The sequence below is a fragment of the Elaeis guineensis genome, chromosome 8 (genome assembly GCF_000442705.2).
Source record: "Elaeis guineensis isolate ETL-2024a chromosome 8, EG11, whole genome shotgun sequence".
Lineage (NCBI taxonomy): Eukaryota > Viridiplantae > Streptophyta > Magnoliopsida > Arecales > Arecaceae > Elaeis > Elaeis guineensis.
In genome coordinates, this window is record NC_026000.2 from 11,716,049 (window position 1) to 11,741,797 (window position 25,749).

General features: G+C 37.0%; 2 protein-coding genes across 2 annotated transcripts; both read right to left on the minus strand.

Annotated features, from left to right (window-relative positions):
• Positions 1-5,596: 5,596 nt before the first annotated feature.
• LOC105050262 (triacylglycerol lipase 2) lies at positions 5,597-8,568 on the minus strand. Its single transcript, XM_010930217.4, has 9 exons — positions 8,355-8,568; positions 8,007-8,120; positions 7,772-7,912; positions 7,555-7,668; positions 7,332-7,475; positions 7,206-7,246; positions 6,333-6,412; positions 6,142-6,237; positions 5,597-5,916 (listed from the first exon to the last, which is right to left on the minus strand). Exons 1-9 carry the CDS (start codon positions 8,559-8,561, stop codon positions 5,597-5,599), a joined length of 1,257 nt encoding a protein of 418 aa, XP_010928519.1. The 5' UTR covers positions 8,562-8,568.
• Positions 8,569-15,449: 6,881 nt separating this feature from the next.
• LOC105050082 (ethylene-responsive transcription factor 3) lies at positions 15,450-16,558 on the minus strand. The gene has a single exon (XM_010929943.4). It carries the CDS (start codon positions 16,282-16,284, stop codon positions 15,622-15,624), a length of 663 nt encoding a protein of 220 aa, XP_010928245.1. The 5' UTR covers positions 16,285-16,558; the 3' UTR covers positions 15,450-15,621.
• Between the last annotated feature and the right edge of the window lie 9,191 nt (positions 16,559-25,749).

Sequence of the window (25,749 nt, forward strand, 5' to 3'; positions counted from 1 at the left end):
ACTAACGATCGTGGCATGTAGTTATTATCCACGATTGTAGTATCATGGTTATATACTTGGTATCGGTCGTTTGACAGTCGGCAGTCAGTTGTTTGACAGTCAGTTGTTATGATGCTGGTTTAGTCATGAAGATGGTCAGTCAGCTATGCCATGAAGATGGTCATGATATAAAGATAATTAGTCGGCCATGAAGATATTGGTTCGGTCATGATGATTCAAGTTTAGTCATGATGACTTGCTTTGGTTAGATGACTCTGGTTTGGTCATAATAACTCTGCTTTGACCAGATGACTCTCATGAGAGCTGAATTCTGAAAGTTTTCTCCCTCCAGAGCCTTTCCTCTTGGGATCTCTTGGCTCTTCTTATATAGGTATGGAGCAAAGGCTGATCTCGAATATGAGAGCTGATGTAGAATCGGGGGGAGCAAATTTGATTATCCCAACAGTTGTCCCTTACTCTCAAGTTTCAGATGGCTTGACGCATTGGACAATGAGAGTCATCGTATCTTTTGCCATGACTTTGAGTCCCGATTTTGTAGTCATTTTAGTTGATAATAAAAAAAATTTTCTTTTGTTATCGGATCTTAGTCTGATTTCATAGCATTCAGTTTGTAGTGAAAGAAATTTTTTTGTGTTGTCTCTTTGAATGTGATTATCATTCATCATAGATAACTGTTGAATATTTTCTGGCTAACCAAAGTCAAGTTGGTATATTCTTTCGATCGATTATAGTCAAGTCGATATATTATTCTATTCAATCGTAGTCAAGTCGGTATATTGTTCCGTCCGATCGTAGTCAAATCGGCATATTGTTCCGCTCGATCAGAGTTGAGTCGGTATGTCATTTCGTAATCGTAGTCGAGTCGGCATGTTTCGTTCGATCAGAACCGAGCCGACATGTTGTTCCATCCGATCAGAGTGAAGTTGGCATGTTGTTTCATCCGACCGGAGTTGAGTCGGCATGTTGTTTCATCCGATCGAAGTCGAGTCAGCATATTGTTCCATCCGACCGTAGTCGAGTTAGTATGTTGTTTCATCCGATTAGAGTCGAGTCGGCATGTTGTTCTATCCGATCGGAGTCGAGTCGGCATGTTGGCCTTTTGGAGACTCATTTCAATCCGTAGATCAGTATTTTTCTACTTTGGCCCTTTGAGGCATGAGTCGGAACTTGTATTTGTCGTCGAATCATCTTTGAGCTGGAGCTCATATTTATCATCCAATCATCTTAAGCCGGAGCTTATTGTATCATATTTCAGTTGAAAGTATGTTGAAGAAACTAAGAGCTATTATCATAAGAACAACTTTATTGAAGATACGGTCGTAGATTGTTGGCATTCCATGTCTGAAGAGCAATCGTTCTGCTATATAGGAACATTATTATAGATTATTTCGTTGATCCAGAACATGATCATAAGTCGTTCCATTGTAAAGGAGCATAATTGTTATTTAGAAAAATTTTTTGAATTGCCGATCAGGATCGATTCGTCATTTGAAGGGAGCTTTCTGTATCATCAATCACGATCGATTTATCATTTGGAGAAGCTTTCTGAATTATCGATTATGATCGATTCATCGTTTGGAGAAGCTTTCATAATCATCGATCACGATCGATTCATCATTTGGAGAAGCTTTCTAAATATACATCGTTATTTTTCCTTATCAGTTTTGGGGAGGGGGATAGGTGGCAATCGACGCATTGAGAGTAATGGGCTAAGTGGTGTGGCCAATCCCACCAGTGAGATTACGCCACCATCGATGTTGGCTATGTCGAAATGAGGCAGCCAATGATTGGTGGTGTCGATTTGAAAGAGTGATCAAGGATGGTGGGTCTCCCTTGATTGTTGCTGTGGAGCATAAGGACTCTACGTTTTGGCTCAGACAGCCTCTTCCCTCAAGAAGGTCGCCAGCCATTGTTGATAGATGTCTTCTAGGGTTTTCCTCTTGCCATTGTTCTTTCAAGGCTTGTTTGCCCTTCTATCTGGCACACCAATCTGTTGCGATCAATCCTCTGGAGTGTTTGATGTCGGTGAAGAGTACCTGTAAAAGAAATCCACACTGATTGGAGTTGTATTTGACGGGATCCTTCGATGCTTAAGTCAGTGAAAAGTGATCGAATAGGAAGTAGAATATTAAAATTGACAGAATATCAGTCCAGAAGTGTCTTATCCCTTGCCTGTTCCCTTACCTTCCCTTTATTGATGATTCGGATGTAACCGTTGAGCACGTGGTCTCGCTTTTTATGGCACTAATGGATAGTTATCCTGATTATCGAGCCATAATAATGGAGTTAGTGGACAATTTATATCCACTAATGATCGTGGCATGTAGTTATTATCTATGATTTTAGTATCGTAGTTATATATTTGGCAATCGATCGTTTGACACAGTCGGCAGTCGGTTGTTTGACAGTCGATCGTTATGATGCTGGTTTGATCATGAAAATAGTCAGTCAATCATGAAAATAGTCAGTCGATCATGAAGATGATCAGTCGGTCATGACATGAAGATGATCAGTTGGCCATGATATGAAGATGGTCAGTCGGTCATAAAGATATTGCTTCAGCCATAATGATTCAAGTTTAGCTATGATGACTCTGCTTCGGCCATAATAACTCCGACTAGATGACTTTCATGAAAGCTGAATTTTGGAAGTTTCTTTCTTTTCAGAGTCTCCTTTCTTCAGATCTCTTGATTCTTCTTATATAGGTATGGAACAAAAGGTCGATTTCGAATATAGGAGTCGACGTAGAATTAGAAAGAGCAAATTCGATTGTCCCAATAATATTAAATAAGTTCAATTAACTTTTAAGAAGATACTTATGTTATCTCGTAATAAAGCAAGTGCAACACAAAAAGAGTAGCAACATAATAGGCGCATCTAAATAATATATGACCTCAGAATTTGGAGAATCAAAATGAGAGCAAGTCCAACCAAAACTAGGATTAGTACAGGAGCAAGATCAACTTTAGAATTGCATGACTGAAAGGAGCTCATAGGAATGAGAAATCTCACTATCATGGTGTACCGCTGTTATCCTACACTTCATGTAGGGTGTAATTTCTTCACTTCTTTCAAAGTGCAAATAAGCCAAAGAGCTTAGGAGCTATACAAGCTTGATTTGATTATTATCAAACTCAAATAGCTTAAATAGATTTTAGAATAGAGCTCAAATAGAAAAATATTCGAAGATGAATCTAATCAAGTATGTATGTATATATATATATTATTTATGATATATATTTATTAATATTTTAAAATATAATTTTATATTATATATAATATAATATAATATAATAATGTTCAAGTTTTGAATTTGAGTTCGAGTATAGTTCAATTCATGTTGGAATTGTATCAAATCAAATCGATCTCGAATATTATTTTTTTCATTTAGTGAAATTAAATTTAAATTTAAATATTAAAACTCAATCAATTTTGAGTCAAGTTTCAAGAGATAAGAATTTTAAGTCGAGTTGGACTTTAGCTTCTATTTTAGTGAATTTGACCCAATTAGGTTGCATGTATTCTTTCTTGGGTGAGGAATTATTGGTTAGAATGGTTCTATTATATATATCTTGGACAATCTAATAATAAACTAGCACATCATCTAAGAAAATTAATTTTTTTTATTCAAAACAATAAAAGTTGTCCATTATAGTTAATTATAAAATTTTTATTATTTAAAATTTTCGATCAAATTTAAAAAAATAATATATGATGCTGTGATTTGCTATTGTATGGTCTACGGCATATATGTAGTAGGATTATTCTAATCAATAATTCCTTGTAGGCCATGTATTGAGGTGGATGCAGATGCTCCAAGAAGCGGGGCTGATCTGCCCTCCACGCGTCCTCGAGGCGATGAACGCATTGGTAGCGGATTCACCGGAGGCCCAAAAAAACCCTAGACCGATGCTCTCTTCCCCACACCACCGTCAAACCCTTGCTCTTCTCTCGTTATAAAACCCTCGCTTGAAAGAGTGGAGATAGCCCCCCACACGCCCCGCCGTCGAAGCCACATCCTCTTCCTCCTCCCACGAGGCAGCGAGGAAGCGTCCCTCTCCTCGATCCCCCTCCCCTAAAAATCCCCGTCCAAAGAAGCCCATCCATCTCTCCGCACCCGCTCCCCAGGTCCCCAAGCCCAACCATCACCCCGCCGCCGCCTCCAGCGACGGCGACGAAGAAGAAGAAAGCTCCAGCGTCGACGATGAAGAAGGAGCCTCCTCCTCCGAATTCGACGATCGGACCAAGAAGCACCCCCCGCCACCGCCCATCATACCGGCTCCCCAATCCATCGCTTCCGGATCCAGCAACGAGTCTGGATCCGAGTCCGACTCCAAAGAAGAATCCTCCGACGAGGAGCCCGCCCCTGCCCCCGTCTCGCCTCCCGCGCCCCTCATCTCCAAGCCCATGGACGAAGCCCCGCAGCCCAACAAGCCCACCGTCTCCAGCGAAGCTCGCAAGAAGAAAGTGAAAACTCCGGAGCCTTCGGGGACCGAAGGCGGCAGCTCTGGAGCACGGACGATGAGTCGCCGTCCTCTTCGGCCTGGCCGAGCAGCGCTCGAAGATGGCAGACTCCCCTCCTCTCACGAGATGGACCAATTGCACAATTCGATACGTGGATCTCTGCACATCGACAGACTATGCTGGTGCCAGCAGAGTGACAGCGAGATGGCCGGGCAATGAAAGAGGAGGTGAGGAGATGGATGATGCTGCGAAGTTTCTAGAGCTTCTCTTTCATAGCGTTCTCTTTCATAGCGTCCACAGCGGCCCAGCTTCGATTCCATTGGAACGCCTTTCATCTTCCAAACCATTCCAAACCAACCACTTCCCCGTCCACATTGCCAGCAAGGATCTCCACCATAATCATGTGAATAATCTCATCATCATCATCTCAATCCCCTGGACATTGGATCCAAATCAAGACATAGGAGATTGAGATAAGAGACTGCTCACATGATAATGGTGGAGATCCTTGTCGGCAATGTCGACATGGAAGTGGTTGGCCTGGACAATGGAAGGCTTTCCAATGGAACCAAAGCCGGGCTGCTGTAGATGCTACAAATCCCTGGCCACAATGGTTAAGTATTCCACCAGCACTCCTCTACTAAGTTTCCATATTGTGTAGATAATATCAGCTATCATGGCACCAGTTCCTTGTCCACCGAGTTACCATTATATGCCTGAGATGTACTCTAAATTGATGGGAATATTACATTTTGTTTTAGCTTCTGCTAATGATTAAGGTTAATGAGCCGGAAAATAATCGTTTCATCATACATTGTACCAATACAAATTTAAATCTATGTACTCTCTTGTTCAGTGGCCAAGCAACATGATGTTATTTCTTTAAGCTGAGGTGATGATGCTTGGGCATGTATATTTTACGAAAATATCAAGGGATGTTTTTGAGGGGGAAGGAAACAGCTAAAGGAGACTTACTTTGTGGGTAGGAAAAAGGGTAAATTATCACCTTTTACTATGTTAGCCAGAAAGAGAAAGAAAGAAGGAAAGGTCCACCATGCATACAAAAAAGTTATTTCTAACAGTAATATTGATGCCCCTCAGCAGGTGGGAAACTAGATTCTCTCTATGGATTTCATTGAAGCTTGAAGAAATCCATGAGAGGGTTGTAGACAACTTGTTTAGCATTGACAGCCATGACAAAGTCTGCATGTGCGTAGTTCTTCACGTACTGAGTCGTCAATTTATCACCATTATGGGACTTGAGGCTATCCAGAAGGTGTTGGACATCTGTGACATCTGAAAGCTCATCCTGACCTCCATAACTGAGAAAGAGAGGTAGGTTGTTGGGGATGCTGGACATGTTGTAAGCTGGGGGAGTGGTTTGCCCATAGTGTTCCATGTTCTCCTTATCGTTGTTGTAATCATACTTTGTGATGGTGCCCCTTCTGATCACTGTTGATCCAATGAAAATAAAAATTTTTAACAAATTTTTAGACAGAAGCACACCAAGTAGTCATGGATTTGAAGTTTGAATTGGATGTAAACTCTTCAGTTGGTAATTTGTTTCTAGTTTGAAATTAATTGATGGGTTGGTAGGAGGCAGGTTTAGTTTAGGAAGCACTTGATACATTGACAAACTTTCCTGGACCTATTTTTCTAGTTTAAGGGACAACTTACTTTGAGCCAAGTGAACCATGTTCTTTGTCGCAGTTGATTGTGGTTCATGGTCCAAGAAAAGCTCGACAGAGGAAGAGTTGAGACAGCAGTTTTTACCTTAAGTTGAGATTTCAGAACTCAAAGGGTTACAAGATCATTCAGAAGTATGTCTTTCGGAGTTAAAACTAATATGCAAGATGAGCAAGACCTACCTGTGAAGCTTGTCATAAGATCATAGCAATTAATACCAGGTTGCTTGCAAAGAGTTTCGAGAAGATTATGAACGGCTTCCCTGTCGTTAAATGACACAGCTGCATCATTATGTAATTATGTGGTATGATCATGAAACAGTAGTCTTAACTAGATTGAATTTTAGATTGTAGCTCAAGCTGCATGTTTTTGAGTGTTAACTGGTTATGCTTTTGACTCTTAGATGGTTAACTTGTGATGCGACGCATGGTTGTATTGCTTTCCCATTAGTTCTGGATCTTTTGTTTCTTATTTACTTAACAATAAATAGAAAGAACGTAGGATTCCAACATTTTTCCTGAAAGAAAGGAGGTCCTAGATCATTTTAGCTTTTTCTGGCCATTCCATTAGAATCATTTCATGCTAATAGTTCTATTAATGATAATACTCACTTAATATTATTCACAATGATTTAAACTTTATTTTTAAGAAAATACGACATATGCTTTCTTTTGAAACATCTCATGTCTATAACATGGTTAACAGTATAGCAGATTGGATAGCATCTTATATAGTCAAATTATATAGAAACTTCTTATGGAATTTTGTGTTACTGTCCCGATTTTGGATATCTTCCCACGGATATATTTATAGTAGAATGGTGTAATTTTTTTCCGATTTACCCAAGAAAAAAAAGATCCCAACCCCCGACCCCCATTTCCAATATGCAGACATGTTTCCTATCATTGTTTCTTCATATTTAGTATATTGAATCTATTGTATTTCCAAATTACGATTTTATCTTCAATTTGACATATTATTCTTCCCTTCAAGTGCAGAAAATAATGCATGACTATTTTGAAATAGGTTGTTGAGCTGGTGAGTGGATCAATTACCCGTTTGGATTAAATTCATAAAGGCCCAACCAATAATAAGCCTGCCAAGGAATCATAAGTCATCATTTATCTAGATGCAAAGCTAGCAGAAAGATATAATTCAACAAAAATGCTGTCGAACTTCACTTCTGCAAGGAAAGCTTTAGCTGCGCCCCCTGCGAGGGGTGATGACACCTGATCCATATAAGCTATTGGACTGAGCAAGGCTGCTGAGCTTAACATGCTCAATAGATTTTGTTCGCAAAATGATGCAAGAGCAATCAAAGTTCCCTAACAATATGGAAAACAAGTTTCAGTTTTCACCAAACTCAAAGCTCATCAGACCCTAAACCTACAAAATAGAACTCACTAATGAGTGCCCAACGTAGTGGATCTTCTGCTGGCCTGTTTGTTGATACACATACTTAAAAGTGGCAGGAAGATCATAAGCAACTAATTCATCCCATGACCAGTCCCAATATGCCTGCAACGAACACCTCAATTCAGAAAAACTTAAAAAGATAATAACATTTGACAGGAAGGGATCGTAATATTGAAATGGAACTAGTTTATCAAAAGCGGAGTACTGAATCATTTGGTGAGAGTGATGTGTGGCCAAGGCTATAGATCGTTCCACGAGTGTTAGCTATCCACACATCATATCCATTGTCTGCTAGAATGTACCCCAGTGATTCATCAGGTGAATTCAGCAGCCATGTAATCCCATCCTGCCAAATCACCAAGCTCAAAGTTTCATGAACAGGAATTCCAAGTATCATAAATAAGTTGGTCCAAGATTTACTATGTCAACAATACTTATACCATCAGGAGTCCATGTTGAAGAAGAACTGGTGTCTTACTCCCACTGGTGGGTGTGCCCAAACGACCATTTGGAATTCTCTGCATGCTTAGAATGTAGCCATCTTCTGTTGTCACCTGCAACATGCTTGGCAGTCTCAGGCAAGGTCAAGGACTGGAACTAGTTAAGGATCTAGCTAGGCTGTCATAAGAAATTATTAACTGAAACAGCCTATTAATCAGATAAGTCTGATTGTTTGGTTGCTATGGATCAACAAATTAGCCATGCAAATTGACCATTAGGTTAGGTTTAATAGCAAATCCATGATACATGATTTATGATATGGGAGAGGAATCAGTTGAAAGTATTACAGTGTGTTCTTCGCATTCGTAACCATAAATCTCCACCCTTGATTTGCATGTACCATTTGCAGTGGATGGTGTTGGAGCCGGTGCTTGCAAGCCGACTTTGCTTATGCTATCAACTAATCTGAGCTCCTTCCTTGTCCCAAGAGCACCAACAATTGCTAATCCAAAATAAATAAGCCATGCAAGCTTCAGGCATGCATTGCTAGCCATGATCAAATTCGTCCAATTTCTCTCTTTGGCTCTCTAGGCCCTTAGACTTTTATAGTAGACAAAATTTCAGTATGGTATTGTAGATGCCGTGCATTAGTTGAGCAAAATTCTTTCAGATCAGCTTGTCCAAGGTACTCTTTGCATTTTGTCTCAAATGTCAATTTTTGATAATGACTATAGTATGTGGAATAATGAGCTGCCCCAACAAGGTAAGAACGCTCAAAAAATTGTAAACTATTGGCAGCATTTTGTTGGCTCTTGGTCGAGGACAACGACGACTGCTCAGAAGATACATCGAGAATTAAGGATCATTGGGCATCAAGAAGACAAGCAAGGCTTTGATTAGTGATAGGCAAATAAAATACAAAACGACATAATTTGATTGATCAGCCACGGCGTTGTACCATGGTGCGATTGAGTTCACACTTTGGTGAATTAGTTTATTCATGAGCGTGGATCTTTTGCAATGCACATTGCGTGCGGTCTCGTGCAGCCATTCATCGTACGATGGATGGTGCATATGATGCATCTACCACAAAGAACCTGCACTCTTTATTCATATCAAATAGCATATGGGTCAAATATGGTTTCCCCCCACCCTTCCCATATGGCCACTATCCTCATTTTGGAAGGATCAGCTGATGGCATTCCAGAAAGACTCTGAAAAAAAAAAAAGAGCACTATGGATCATATATCTTGCTTGATGATGACCTTTAATTTATTCTTGGATGAACGCCAGATCAATCCCTATGCAGCCAAGGGACCCATGTAGATCCATTTATTGGACATATACTACATTTGTGATAGATATCCCTTCTGCAATGTCATTTATTCTATTTTATGATGCTCATGGATGTATTTATTCTAGATTAGTTAGATGTATCCATTTTAACGCTCTCATCAAAAAAAAAAAAAACAGAGTACGTGTGGCAATCGGCTAAGTTGCTTCTATTGGAGTTGGAATAGATCCCAAACCAACCTGTCGGCATGGCTACCACCCTGAATCTGTTGGTAGGTCATCTGTCTCAGTTCCAAACAATTAACCTGCCCATGCTCAGGCCGAGTCTTTTTTGGTCGCGTCTTTTGGGTTGTTTGCAAACTTGAAGATTGCGTAGAATTTTTGAAGGCTACAATTTGATTAAATTATAAACCCAAGCCACCTGGGAGGGAAGAAAAGAAATTAATAAACAAGGGAATATATCATTTGGGCTAATCACCGTCCATAGAGTTACATCCAAGTTCTCCACTTGGGATGCAATCACCTTTTCGAAGGAATATGGTAGAGTTACATCCAAGTTCCCCTACTTAGGATGCAATCTTTCAATATTAAAAGAGAAGCAATATTGTCATCTATTTCAGCACCATAATTTAAAATGACACTTAAAAGCAAGTTGTGTTGGATGTTTTAGTAAATTTAATATAAGTCAAAAATACATGCTGCAATATTTTAATTGCCTGGTGGTAAAAGCACGAAAGCATCTCTGTTTTTCCTTTTCTTGATTATTATTCAGTCATTTCAAGAGTGATGATGAGAAGGTTAGAAGGAAATTAACAAAAAAAAAAAATAAAGTGTCTGGATGGCATGGTTCCAATTTACACTATACTTACATGACCATCGTCGAAAATTGTTGGATGCATCTAGTTCTCTCTAATCGATTTCATCTTAATTACTTTTGTAATATGAACTCTTCTATTTCAATTTCATCTTGATTTTGATTCTATTTTATTAAGTTTTTATATCTAAGACTTATCACCCATCCTTTTTTCCAATAATTTTTACTCTTTTCAAAACCACGTCTATTGTACCTATATCTAAGACTTATCACCTAATACTGTTTTCCAATATTTTTTTACTCTTTTCAAAACCATGTCTATTGTACATATAAAAATCAGATTGATCAAAAATTCAGATAAAATTCAGATTATTTTATTAAATAGATAATCTAGATCGATTTATAATCAATTAAAATAAATTAAACGGTCACCATCTCTTTCCACGATATTTCCCAGCCATGCCCGGCAAGCCACATAAAGGTTTTTAAAAGAGAATATACAGATCATAGCCTCCCGTGCCGACACGTGGACAATGCTAATTCCAACGGCAACCCACTATGGAGTCGAACCTACCCGCAAACCTAGGGCTCGGGTTATGTATCTTTCAGGACACGATCGCACCTTGCACGACTCTGGAAGCAGAAATGGACTCGTGCGAATGTGTTCTTTGTTTCGCCGTGAAAGATAACATTGGATTACAACCTTTGCACGCCTTATGCGCGGTCCTCTGCAGTGCACCGCACCAAAGCATGGTCCTCTGCAGTGCATCGCATAGTACGATGCATTATAATGCCATCTATCTCATGATGGATGGTATATACGATCGTATAAATATGAATGCGGCTATGTGCAGTCATTCATTGTATGATGGATGATGCGCATATACATCATACCATACGATGCATCATAGTATCGTAAAGAATCCGCATCCACTTTACTAATATACGATGTGGGGCTGTAACACATTCACATGCCAGTTATTATGGTTTATTCCACAGGAATAACTTTTATCCACGTTTTATCCATCCTTTATTCCATTCCAAATTAAGCATCAATCAAAACTAAAATTTCTTTCTTTTATTTTTGTTTATAAATTTCCATTAGTAGACTTGGCGACTCCAATGGATTCATTTCCTTGAGACCATTGAGCCCTAGCAGAAGACTTCACCCAATAGAGAGAGATTAAAAAAAGAAAAAAGAAATAAAACTGTCCATCGAAGAGGCAAGGGAACAGGAAGAGAGCAAAGCTGCCAACTACAACCATAACCACGAGCCCACCACTATGACAACCAAATTTAAGACTAATAAACCCCTCAAAGGCCAGAACATAGCCCACAAAGAGCCACCACCTTAGCAGAAACAAGAAGACCACAACCCCCAACATCAGCCACACAAGGCCACAGTCCCTGAACCGGGGCCCACCCAAATGTCCGTTCAACAACTAGGGAACAGCCACGTAGCCCGCTAAAACAAAGCAGAGAACAGGCCACCAATCCAACAAGTAGCAACCTCCAAAGCAATATTGCCAAACAATGGACTACGACAAACCGACCATATAAACGCCAGAAACAGCAACAAAACCGGCATGCCAACTTCCCTTTTTATGCTTGGTGGAGCAAGTGGTCCTTTGTCCACATAAACTTGACCTAAACCTAACCCAAGTCATTATTTAGATCCATGAATTGGGTCTTCTGCACCAATTTGAACCAGCCCACCAGAATCCACCCTTAAGTCCCTAAACAGATCCTAAAGTTCAAGCCTGACACAGAACTAACCTGTGCTAACCTCCCCCAAACCAAAATTAATCCAACCACAGATCTCCTCACCCCCTCTTAATAAAATATGCTTTTGTGACAAAACTTTCATTATGTTATGAAGCAAACTCCTGAATCCTTGTTTGCCTTTGCCAAATGTTCAACCATGTGCACCCTTTTCTTGAGGGGAAAAAGATGGCATGCCTGCCTTTTTGAGGATATTAATATCTTGAGAATATTCTCAAAGATATACATATTTTAAAGCATATCCAACTTATCTTAGAGTACTAATTCTTTCTCTCTTCTTCTTTGAGAGAGAAAAAGTGGCCATATAGCAACTTAGCAAGTATGCGATCAAAAGTGGAAGCGCAAGTCATCCAACTTGTCGGAAATCTAAAAAAATTTGGTCAATGGGAATTTGTGAAAAATTCAGATTCATCAGGGAAAGGGAGATCAATTTCCCTAAATTTTCATGTGGTCAATTTTAGTATATGCAGAATACAAAGCTGAATCTAGAGTGTTGATCCTCTTTGTCCATTCCACTCGGTCTCCTACATAAAGCTACATGACAATAAGAGGCTAGAGGATTGAACTAAACCTCTATATATAATGGTGCCAATATTTGTGACCGAGCATTCTTTTGATGTGCTGTGGGCCGATTATACAACCATGCCAGTCCCATTGCATGACAATTTATTTTCTAATTTTATTGAATGTATTCATACTAGATTAGTATGACTCATCCGGCCTATTAAAAAAAAAAAAGTGCAGAGACAAGTTCAGTTTGAATTATACAAATGTCAAATGTATAAAATCCAAGCAGTTTGTCATGCTCTAGCATCACAATTTGAGGATTGTTTTCATTGGCATAGCACTGATGCATGAGACTCCTTTTCTTTTCTTTTCTTCTTCTTCTTCCTTTTCTTTTTTTTTTTTTTTATTTTTATTTTTATGGTAAGACATGATACTCCTCTTTAATAAGACCTTAGGTGGACTCGACTGTAATTAACCAATCAGACATGGTATATTTTAGCCAGACTCAGGCAGGCTCAGAAACAACTGGTCGCTTTATTCCTTTATATTGAGGTTTGATTTTTTTTTTTTTTTTTTTTTTCAGGGTCTTTTAGGCAGATATTAGGTTTGGTACACTGAAAAATTTAGGTTGAGCTCCCTGTCATATCCTCCTTTTCCTGGTTAAATGTTTGCCTTGTCATTTCACAGATATTCTCTTTTTTCTTTTCTCTCTCTCTCTCTCTCTCTCTCTTTTTGAGGGAACACTACGAATTTTAATAGCACGATAGGTTCCTTCTAATAATCATTTGATGGTATATCCTACTTCTACTGACTAAATTTTATCCTTGTCATTTCCTCATGTATTTTCCAAGTGCAATCAGTTCCTTGTAAAGACCATTTGATTGTCTCACACTTCTTCGTCTTCTCGGGGCTCGCCTCTAGTGACCAGGGAGGTCTGTTGGTGAACATCAGACTGATATCAAGTACTGAAAGGAGCTCCAATAAGTCCGTCTTTCACAATTCAAAAAGGTTCCATTATATCATACAATACAATCACAAACAAAATGCCTTCTGTAGCTTGTCCATTCTTTTGAATTGGGTAGGCATTTGTCTACGTATTGATTCAACCATTTGTAACCTTCATTGGATGTGACCTGCAAAGACTTTTCCCTTCATGTTAGATCAACTTTAATTGATAATTGTGCTTGATCGACTGATTGGAGCAGTTCCATGCTGCAGTGATCTAAAATGGAAATCCTCTAGTAATTCATTTTCAGAAACTTTTGTACATCAACTGTACTTGTAGCATAGTGGTTGTCATGTATTTGCCACATACCTCAATAGATCTCCAAGCCATAGATCTACTACTTTGGCTTGGCCATATGTTTGCAATTAAAATACACTCGATAATATTATTTGGATCTCTTATAGAGTCTTCAGAAGGCATGTGATAAAATTTCGAGTCCCCAACAAAAAACTTTTGTTCTTGGCAATTCATGAGGTTGTAAAACCTTCCGGAAGAAATAGCTTGGCAGCAGCATCTGCTAGCCGTTTTCTTTCAAGAGATCATGTACTTAATCAAGTAATGACCCGAGGATGCCAACAGCCTGAGTTATAAAGTCTCTTGTGTTGATAGAGGATTGAGAGCCGTCTCTGGTTCCACCCTCACTCCAATGCATAGCTAGGTTTCCACCCATCCCAGTTCTTTAAAAAAAAAAAACAGAAAAAAAAAAAAAAAAGGAAAAATGAATTATGAAAAAAAGAGGTTTCAAACAGAAATATTCCACCAATCCATTTTCAGAAACATTTCAGCTCTCCAAGCTGCTTAACCTTTGCATAGCTGTTAATTTGGAATCGAAATGCGTGGAGAATATTAGCCACATCATATGTAATGAACTTCGTGTCTCCAACAAAAACCTTCATTCTTAACAATTCATCAGATTGTGCAAACCCTCCAAAGGAGTAGTTTGATACACATAATGTCTTAGCAGCTGGATGGCATGATTTATTGTCTACAAGTAACTACTCAACCACCATAATTGAAAAACTCAATATGAGAGAGGAGAAAGAAATAATAAAAACCTGGCCTCGGGCATCTACCATTCTTGGCCATACGATACCATTCATAATACCGTCCATAGCATGGTCCATAATCAACACCCCTCAATCCTCATGAACTCTTTTTACTTTTCTCCTCTATTCAACTATCAGGATAACTTGATGCATAATTTTACTTCTTTCCAGAGTTTATGAGCATGTCATCAGCACTTGGAACAGTTGCAAGCAATCCCTAAAGCTAAAACGGATTCAACGACGGCATATTTATTGCAATTGCAGGGCAAGTTGCTTTGTGCTCTGGCTACTTTACCTCATGCTGCCTCGTCCACTTCTTAATGCCTTGAGCCATTCGGCAGCGGCAATCATTTATGGCCACAAGAATAAAAGATACAATCCATGGTTATCTTATCTTATCAACGCCTAGATGCTTATCTATACGGTTCGATGACCATTTCAAAATTAGCAATAACATGCCAGTCCACACACCGCACCCCATGTGCACATCATGCTCCTTTCCTGCACAGAGTACCAGCCCATGTACAGAGAACCAAAAACAATATGTAACAAGATCGAGTTTTCTTCTTTGCCCCCCAACCTTCTTCTCATTTCCGCACCGCTGCCTACTGGGTATCTATTATGTGAAAGCAACCAAAAGGAGGCGTATGAATGCAATACGCCAACCAACCCCCAAACTTTCCCTTCCGGTAGCGAACGCCGCGCCCTACCTTCTCCTTCCTACCGAATGGTTGCCATTCACCATCTCGTCTCAAAAATATCAAACCATGGCGTGGCGTAGCAGTTCGGCGACCAAACCCACAGCAGTGGACTGTGGGGCCCACTACGACCGGACCCCTGATCTTGATCGACATTAACGGAAGGGGGAAAAATCTTAATCCAAATAAAGCACTAATTTTTCTCATTCATCGGTTTATGTTTTTTTTTTTTTTTTTTTTTTTGCCCTTTGTACAGAGGAAAGAAAGGAAGAAAAAAAAAAAAAATAGAGACTAGAGAAGCAAAACCCAATCTCAGATTTATGCTATAACGAAATAGATTCAACTAGAGAAGAAGAAAATAAGACCCCAAAAGGAAAAGACTACAGCAGGAAAAAAAAAGAAACATATAAAGCAAATAGATTTTATGTTTTTCTTTTTTTCCTTCAGCTGCGGCGCCGATCGGGGGAATCAGAGGCGGAGGGCGGTGCAGTCGAGGGCGAGGTCGTGGTCGTCGGGCGGCGGGAGGAGGTTGAGATCGAACGGCAGAGGCGGATGGCGGTAAACGGACGCGATGTCCCCGAGATCGTCGTCCACGACGGAGGACGAGGAGCCGCAGTCGCTGTGCAGGTCCTCCTCGCCGGGGAGGACGCGCGGCGGATCGGCCTTCTGGCTCCTGAGCTGAGACCTGAGGGGAGCGGCGGAGGAGCGCCGGGGCCCGCTGAAGGACTCCACGGTGCTGCTGTGGCTGCTGGAGGCCGGCCACTGCGGCCGTGGTTGGCGCTGGCGAGGGTAGGGGGTGTGGGGAAAGGCGGCCGCGGCGGCGATGGCGGTGGGGGAGGAGGAGATAGGGAGGGGGACGGCCGGGAAGGGAGGGCACGGGGTGGGGAAATTGGTCTTGGCCTTGCAGCCGCGGAGGCTGATGGCGGCGGCGTCGTAGGCACGGGCGGCCTCCTCGGCGGAGTCGAAGGTACCGAGCCAGACGCGCGTCTTCTTCGCCGGGTCGCGGATCTCCGCCGCGAACCGCCCCCACGGCCTCTTCCGGACGCCGCGGAACCGGACCTCCGGGCCCGATCCAGATCCGATCGCCGCCTCCACCGCTGCCGGGGCCGCGCCAGCTCTCCCCTTCCGCATCGCTGATCGGAGGAAGGAAGGGAGGGAGAGAGGAGGAGACGGAGATGAAGGTTTGGAGCGATGTAAAGGGCGCGGAGGGAGAGGGGAAGGTCTAGGGTTGGGGATGGGAGGGGAGGGGGTGAGAGATGGGAGCTGGCTTTCTCTCCTTTTAACAAAAAACGAGAAGCGGTGTCTTGATTTCTCCACCTCTTTTCCCTTTGCTTCCTCTCGCACTCCCGTTCGCCCCCACAAACGACTTGGTTACTTTCTTCCACCCTTCCCCAGCTCTCCTTTGTCTATTTTTTTTCATATATTTGGCTTTTAGCCGGTGGAATGCCCAAAACGCCCTTCCCTCTTCAAACAGCTCTCTTTTAATTGGGGTCTATAAAACTACAGGGTAGCCCTGACACGTGCCAAAGTTTTAGCCACGTGTTGCTTGTATGATTTATTAAAAAAACACATTTTAGGAAATATGCGCACATATTTAAGGTAAAATATGGATTTGGCAATGACTGAAATATGTGGACTAACAATCCGTAGTATTTGATGGTAGAAAGAAATGGTAGGAATAATTATTAAATATATAGAGATAATGGATCATTTTCTTCCTTCTAAAAGTCGTTGTCATGACCTGGAAAAACTAAAACTAATGATCCACCTTCTCTCTCTTTCAGGGCAGAGGAGGAAAGAAATTGATTGATCAAGAAAAGATAATCGGGCAAAAGAGAAAGAGAATGAGAAAAATGAAGGGGCATATATGGGTATCTAAAAAATAAAAAAATTATCATTTTTATCTCATAGTCCATTCTTATTATGATATTTAGACTGAAGTCTCGCATTTTTTTTTTTTATACTCATGTATCTATGTTATGATTCAACATTGCATGTTATTGGAAACATCAACACATTGCTATGGAGATTAGACATAAATCCTTTTATTTTTATTGCAATGTGCAATTTAAAAGTAGAATTGTGGTTGGTTGGACATTCTATTAAACAAGAATTTTTTAACATCAATTCATTTATGGATAAAAATTTATCTAAGAATCTATATTTTTCTAGATAAATATTATTCAGACAATATTTAGACATGAAAATAATTTATCCATATTTTTTTATATATGAAAAAATAGCTTCGAAATCTATTATTTATATTTTTTTTTATTACTACTTTTTTGAGTAACTTGCTAAAATTTATCATATTTCTCATATTATCCTTTATGCTTTTTAGATTTAGAGAAAATGAATGACTGAGTTATTAAGTATAAAATGATGAAGGCATTGAAAATAAAGATAAAGTATTTAAAAATAAAATTAAATACCTACTTTACTGACCGATGAAAAAATAATTTAACCATCCCTTATATGGGTAAGATTTTTTTTTCTATTTCCTAGGTAAATACTATCTATGAAAAATGACTTATTCATTTTGAAAAGCATGAGATATGGGTAAGTTGGTTAATGAAAAAGTTGATCAACTTTTTCGTGATATTTATCCATAAAAGAACAGATCCTAAAGATTTAGATTTCTGATCCTCTTTTTCTGTCGTGGTTTACTATGAAATAAAATTTCTATCGTAAGGTTTATTTAAAGGTTAGATATATTGTAATCTATTTCTAGACATTTTTAGTGTCAAAATACTTTGTCTTCAATGTTATTTTAGATACATAAACTCCTTCCTTTTTTATGCTTTGAGAATCATGAATATAGAATTCGAAAAAAGGAATGTGATTGGCTATACATCCTATCCTATTAGAATTTTTGATGACTTCATTCTCTTTAATTCCTTTTCTACACGTAAATACTCAATCATTATCTCTCTTTTAAGTGTTGCATATCTTATTGGAGTTAACTTTTACATTTTTCATTGTCGTGATGCTTGGCTTTCCATATTAATTCCAACTGGATCAACTCCTTTGTCGTCTACGAAATCATCAACATACAATCCAGACGCGGGATAAAGATTGGTTGGTCATCCTGCTATGTGGGAATTCTTTGAAATAGAATGCTTAACTCTTTTTTTTTTTCCTTTCGATTTCTTCTGATATATAAATTTTTTACTATTGCTCTACTTTAAATATTGGGTCTCTAGCTACCGTTTCCTTTTAGATTCTTTTCATTATTTTTGTGCTTGGCTTTTCATATCAATTTCAAATCACTAACATCTTGTTTTTGCATGTGAATTCATAATTACAATTTAAAAGTTGAATGGAGATTGGCCGGACGTCCGGCTTTATTGTATTTCTATGAGGTTGACATCTAATCTCCTTTTTAGTTTATATATTCTAATACGACACTTCAATTGTTGATTTTCTTTCCAAGTTGGGATCTTCTATTGGAGTTTACGTTTACAATTTTCTTTTCTGCAATGATCATGCTCTATAGTAGTCCTAGGTATACAATTCTTTTTTTCCTTCTATGGATTTTCTTCACATTGGTCATCATGAAAGAGGTGAGGAATCCTTCTATGGATTTTCTTCACATTGGTCATCATGGAAGAGGTGAGGAATAAATTTGAATGTCTCTTTTTGTATAGTGCAATATTGATACTTTCAGTTGTGGTAGAATAGATTCTTTTTTATCCATTCCTTAGAGATAGGGCAATCCATAATTTAGCATATGATACATACATACATACATACATACATACATACATACATACATATATATATATATATATATATATATATATATATATATATATATATATATATATATATATTATATATATATATAGAAAGAGAGAGCGCCAAACTAAAATCAGGTTGATCTAAATTGGACTCAGATCTGATCAGATCAAAATTTTATAAAAAAAAATTTTAAATTAATGATTTAAGTCATTAAATATGATCTACTATCTCAAAACTACTTGCACACAAAAAATCATATGATTTGGAAACATCTAGCCTATGCATTAAGTAGTTAAAATTGGACAGCCTAAATAAAATGAAATTAGGTGTACTTTTTAATCACTTAATACACAGGCTAGTGGTCTTTAAATCAAATGATTTTTTTTTTAGTACAGCAGTTTTAAAGTAGTAGATCACATCCAACGGCTTGGATCATCGATGTAAGACTTTCCATCATTCAGTTTTGATCTGATCGGATCTGAGCTCAAATCCATTTGACCTTATCTTTATATATATGCTATTATTATATAATTTATTTTTATGAAATGTTCGAACATAGTTTGACTATTGATTTATACTTAGATATTGATTTTTTTTTTTAAATAAGTTTTTATGCAGATGACACATATCTTAGGTCCCTTCACAATCGGTTCCTAGATCTAAGTATGAGATGAATGGTATTCTAAAAAAAATTTATGAGATATTCAATATATGTGGATCAATCATTCGGTGAATATCTATTGTCCATCTTGTATTCAGACCTTAGGGCAAAATGGTTTGGGAATATTCATATCCATTTTTATTTTAAACAAGCATAACATATTTTCAATATCTAGATGTCATAGATATAGTGGGGTGTTTAATGTAGCAAAGATGATGGAAATTAATAAAACTTATTAAATAACTTAATTTTAGAATTAAAAAAAATAAAATCGTTCAGGTAGTCTTTAATTTATATGTCATGAAGACTAAAAAAATATATTTATAGTATGCTATATATTTATTTTTAGGAGATGCTTGATTGAGAGGAATGGAGGATTGGAATGGAAATCAGAATGGATGATTCCCATTCCAGCCGCTTGGTTGGAAAGGGGGTCTCATTTCGATTTCGATTCCAGGATGGAATAGAAATGGCTCAATCCATCTAAAACTCAATTCCTACTCTCTCTCCTATGAATTTAAATTTTTCATTTCAATTCTGATCATGAACCAAATATTTTAGGAGATTTGGTTACTCCGATCCCTATTCCAATTTCGATTTCGATTATGGTTACGAACCAAGCACCATCTCATTCTCTCCGGTTCCTATATCTAGAATTTTTTATATAATATCAAGAAAAGAAAAATAGTAAAAAAGATAATAGTTATTAAAGATGGATCACACGAATATATATACTCATTTGGAGGAGGCCTGATATGTAACATATAGCTGGAGTTCTTTTTCCTCATCTTTCAAACACCCAATTATCTAGCATGAATTTTGTTATGGAGAATGTATAATTAAGGCATATGTTTCAAACTTGTTAAAATTGAGATAGATTTTAGATTTGGAACCTTTTAAATAAAACTCATCATTTTTATTTTTTATATTAAAAAAAACAAAAGAGAAAAAGCCAGGCCATGCTTAATTGCCTAAACAAATTTGTTTTAAGATTGTAGTGCTTCTTCAGGAGAATTAACGTTTTCCTTGGACCTAAAGCAATCATGAAACATGCCACAAAAAAAAAAAAAAAAAAAAAAAAAAAAAAGGGGGGGGGGGGGGGGGGGGTGTTGGGGGGGTGGGGATGCAAATATATGTTCCTCAGGCTGAATGTTATGTTGTCGAGCAGATCATTGGGCTTAAATTTGGTACGTCTTGAACACATATTCTTGTTGCTGGCATCCAATAATGACTACATCCATGGGCTCATGAATAAGTAACCGCGTAGATTCTCTATCAAATGTTTAAGATGTGGACCATTTATCCCACGTATTTTAAATATATCCCCGTACACTACCATCCATCCAATAACCCGCATATCAGAGAACAGATGGGAGACTACGGCATGGTTTTGACTGGAGGCATCCTTTCTCGATATTATATACATACATACATACATCATGTTGCACCCTAAAAGCAGCGAATCACTAATCCATTCTTGAAGGTTGGATCATGGTTTGGTTATGGAGCCCAGCGAAAGAGATGTGGCTCAAATTATGAGGGGACCTATTCAAGGTTTTCTTCCATCTAATTCCGGGGCTCCATGCCGGGGAGAAATCTTTTGTACACCATGAATGGTGTAGAAAATCTGACGTGGAGCACAACATCATATTTTATTGATCCACATAGTCATCACTTTTTTAATACCTCTCATTTTATTTTTTTTATTTGAAATTTTGAATGATAAAAATATTCATGCTCTTTGAAAAAAAAAATTATGACATCTTATTTGCATAAAATCATAATTTGATACGTAGGATATCATAATTTGATGCAAGATATTATAATATACCATAGAATTTTATAATTTTTTCAAAAAGTAGAGACATTTTCGTCATTCAAAATTTTCAAACTAAAAAATAAAACTGCAGATATTAAATACATGTTAGAAAATGATTGGACAAAAATATTTTTTCTATTGAATGATATCTTGGATTATATTATAACATTCTACGTGCAAGAAGTTATAATTTGACGTAGGATATCATAATTTTTTATAGCATATTATGATGTCATAATATGTTAGGATATCATAATTTTTTGGACCAATTATGACATCGTGCGTCTACTTCGTAATCTCTCATAGATTGTCATAATTTAAAAAAAATATTTTTATTATTTAAATTTTTAAATAAAAATAAAATTATATATATTAAATATATATTAAAAATAATAATTATATAAATTAATTAGATAAAATGTAGTCCATGCCGAATTTTCTATACCGCCGGCGGTGCACAAAATTCCCCCTTTACTGGGTTATGATTTTCCAGCGTTACTTGGGCGGACGCCAGGTCAAAAGACCCGTTCCTACTCGAACAATGGGAATATATTTTTTTTTAAAAAAATGCTGACATTAACGTGGGACGCCGGTAAAAGCTTTACTGTTGCTCTACTACCAGGGCCCTTTACGTCGGGTCAGGGACGCGTTTTGGGCGGGGGACCGTGCACGATTTTGATCCGGTGCGCCATCTTGCGGAGTACTTTATCTAATTAATTTTTTTAAAAAATTATTTATAAAAATAATTTATTTTTAATTTATTTAATAGATTGATGTAAATAGAATAAATTATTATTTTGAATGATGTCTTATCATCGCCACATTACCCATTTTTTTCTCATTTTCAACGTAGACGATGAAAAAAAAATCATCAAATCAAATAATATTTTTTTAAATACCATTTGAAATGGTATTTTCAAAAACACCATTCCAAATAATATTTTAAAAAATATCATATTTTTTTGACGATTTTAATTTTTTTCAAAAAAAACTAAAAAAATAAAAAAAAATAAAAATAAAAATTTTAAATTTATAAAAAATAAAAATTATAATTTTGATAAAAATAAAAATTATTATTTCAAATTAGTATTTCCATTTCAAATTATCTTTTTAAAAAATATCTGAAAAAAATTGATATAAAAAAAGTTAAAAATATCATAAAAAAATTGAAAAAAATAAAAATTATAATTCTAAATTTTAAAAAAATAAAATTTTTAATTTTAATTCAAATAACAATCGTCATTTAAAATTATAATCTTCTTTTCAAATTAATTTTTTTAAAAAAATATCATAAAAGAAAAAAAATAAAAAAAAATAAAAATTATAACTTTAAATGAATTTTAAAAAAATTAATTTTAATTCAAATAAAAAAATAATTTTAAATTATTTTCTCTATTTAAAATTAATTTTTTTAAAAAATATTTCAAAAAAATCTTAAAAATTTAAAAAATAAAAAATACCATAAAAAAGAAAAAATGAGAAAGAAATGAGAAAAAAATAAAAATTATTATTTTGAATTTAAAAAAATAAAAGTTTTAATTTTAATTCAAATAAAAAATATCATTTTAAATTACTTTTTCCATTTTCAAATTAATTTAAAAAAAAATATCCAAAAAAATAAAAAGTGCCATAAAAAAGCCAAAAATTTAAAAAAATAAAAAAATAAAAATTATAATTTTAAATATAAAATAAATTAACTTTTTTAAGTTTAATTAAAATAAAAAACATCATTTCAAATTACTTTCTTCATTTAAAATTAATTTATTTAAAAAATATTCTAAACAAATGAAAAAAAACCTAAAAAAAATTTCATAAAAATAGAAAAAATGGTAAAAATGTGAAAAAATAAAATTATAATTTTAAACTATAAAAAAATTAAAATTTTAATTTGAATTCAAAAAAATTAAAAGAAATAAAAAATACCATAAAAAAGTGAAAAAAGGGCAAAAATGTGAAAAAAATAAAAATTATAAATTAAAATTATAAAAAAATAAAAATTTTAACTTTAATTCAAATAAAAACTATCATTTCAAATTACTTTTCTCATTTCAAATTATTTTTATAAAAAAATATTTAAAAAAAGGAAAAAATTGGTGTAAAAAAATAAAAAACACCATAAAAAAAAGAGAAAAGAATTGAATTGAAAAAAATAGAAATTCTAATTCTAATTCAAAAATAAAAATTATAATTTTAAATATAAAAAATAAAAATTTTAATTATAATTCAAATAAAAAATATCATTTCAAATTACTAAATTAATTTAAATTTATTTTTTTAAAAAATATTTCAAAAAAAAAAAAATACCAAAAAAGATGCCAAAAAGGGTAAAAATGGGAGAAAATAAAAATTATAATTTTAAATTATAAAAATTTTAATTTGAATTCTAAAAAATAAAAAATTGCTATAAAAGAAGTGAATAAAAGGAGAAAAAATGGTAAAAAATAAAAATTATAATTATAAATTAAAAAATTAACTTTAATTCAAATAAAAATTATCATTTCAAATTACTATCCATATTTTAAATTAATTTTTTATTAAAAAATTATATAAAAATTACTAAAAAATTTAAAAATATCATTAAAAAAATTTTGAAAGAAAATGTCAAAGAGAATGACATTTTTGAAAATACCATTCTTTTTTATATTTTTCAACCATAAAATTCAAAAGAAAAAAAACCCCTCTCTCCCTCTTCTCCAGCGTTTCTCCAACGTTTTCTCCTCTTCGATGGTACGACGACGAGCTCTCGACGGCGGTGAGCTCCCTCCTCTCTTTTTCCTCTTCCTCTCTCTCTCCCCCTCTTTCTCTCTCTTTCTCTCCCTCTTTTTCCTTGGCTCGCCGGCGATAGACGGCCGGCGACGAGCCCGCGCCCCCCCTCGGTTGGTCCGCCGGCGGCCGCCCCACCCCTCCCCTTCCCTTGGCCGGCCCCCTCTCCTTTTCCTCTTCCTCTCTCCCTCTTCCTCTCTCTCTCCCTCTTTTTTCTTGGCTCGCCAGCGACAGACGGCCGGCGGCGGGCCTGCGCGTCCCCCCCGATTGGTCCGCCGGTGGCTGCCCCACCCCTCCCCTTCCCTTGGCCGGCCCCCTCTCCTTTTCCTCTTCCTCTCTCTCTTCCTCTCTCTCTCCCTCTTTTTCCTTGGCCCACCGGCGACAGACGGCCGGCGATGGGCCCGCGCGGCCCCCCCGGTTGGTCCGCCGGTGGGCCGCCGGCGATCGCCCCGCCCCTCCCCTTCCCTTGGCTGGCCCCTCTTCTTTTCCTCTCTCTCTCTCCCTCTTCTCTCCCTCTTCCTCTCTCTCTCCCTCTTTTTCCTTGGCTCGTCGGCGACAGATGGCTGGCGGCGACGGGCCCCCGACGGCGGCCCCCCCGTGGCGGGCCCGGCAGCGGCCCCCTGCAGCGAGCCCCGACGGTGGACCCCCGGTGATGGGCCGTGGCGGGCCCCGATGGTGGCCCCCCGACGACGGGCCGCGGTGGGTCCCGGTGACCAAGCCGCGGCGGGCCCCCGGTAGCGGCCCCACGGCGGCCCTTCGGTGGCGGGCCCGTGCGGCCCGACGGCAGCCCCCCGACGGTGGGCCCCCGGCGGTGGCCCTCCGATGGCGGGTCCGTGTGGCCTTACGGTGTCCTTTTATTTCGATCTTTTATTTTTTATTTTTATCTCATTATTTTTTTTTATTTTTTATTTTTGTCTCATTAGATTCAGATTTATTTTAAACTTCGATTCGATCCTAGTTTAAAAATTTTAAAATATATTGTATTTTATGAAAACGTAGACCTGTCAGTTGACCAATATAGGATATTTTACGATATCCGTATAAAATATATATTTGATTATATATTTTTATGCGGGTACCATAAAATATATACATTGGTCAATTGATTGTCCAGTTTGGACAGTTTGGGAATTACATTTAATTCTATAGGTAATTACATTATTCGAATGATATGCGGAGGATTCGAGAAAAATTTCGGACATTGTTTTTCTTTAATTCTCCTCACATATTTTCAGTCATGTGAGGAGAACTAAGGAAAAATACTGCCGAAATTTTTTTCGGTCCCTTTTGCGTATCGTTTGATTAATGTAATTAACCTATAGAATTAATACAATTTTCAAATGGGATAGGATCTATCTGTACCTATTTGTTGATGATATAATGTATTTATCATGTAAATCTTTTGAAACGATAAAATAATTAGTAATACTAAATATTTTGATTTTGATTTTGTCATAGGTTTCTCTGAGAAAATGACAAGTACTCGAGTTCGTGTACTATTGTATTATGATGGCATGATACAAAATGATGAAACTGGTATGTAGTACAGTCACCCTGCAAATCGGATGATTAGAGTATCTTCATCATTATCACATCAAGAATTATTGGACCA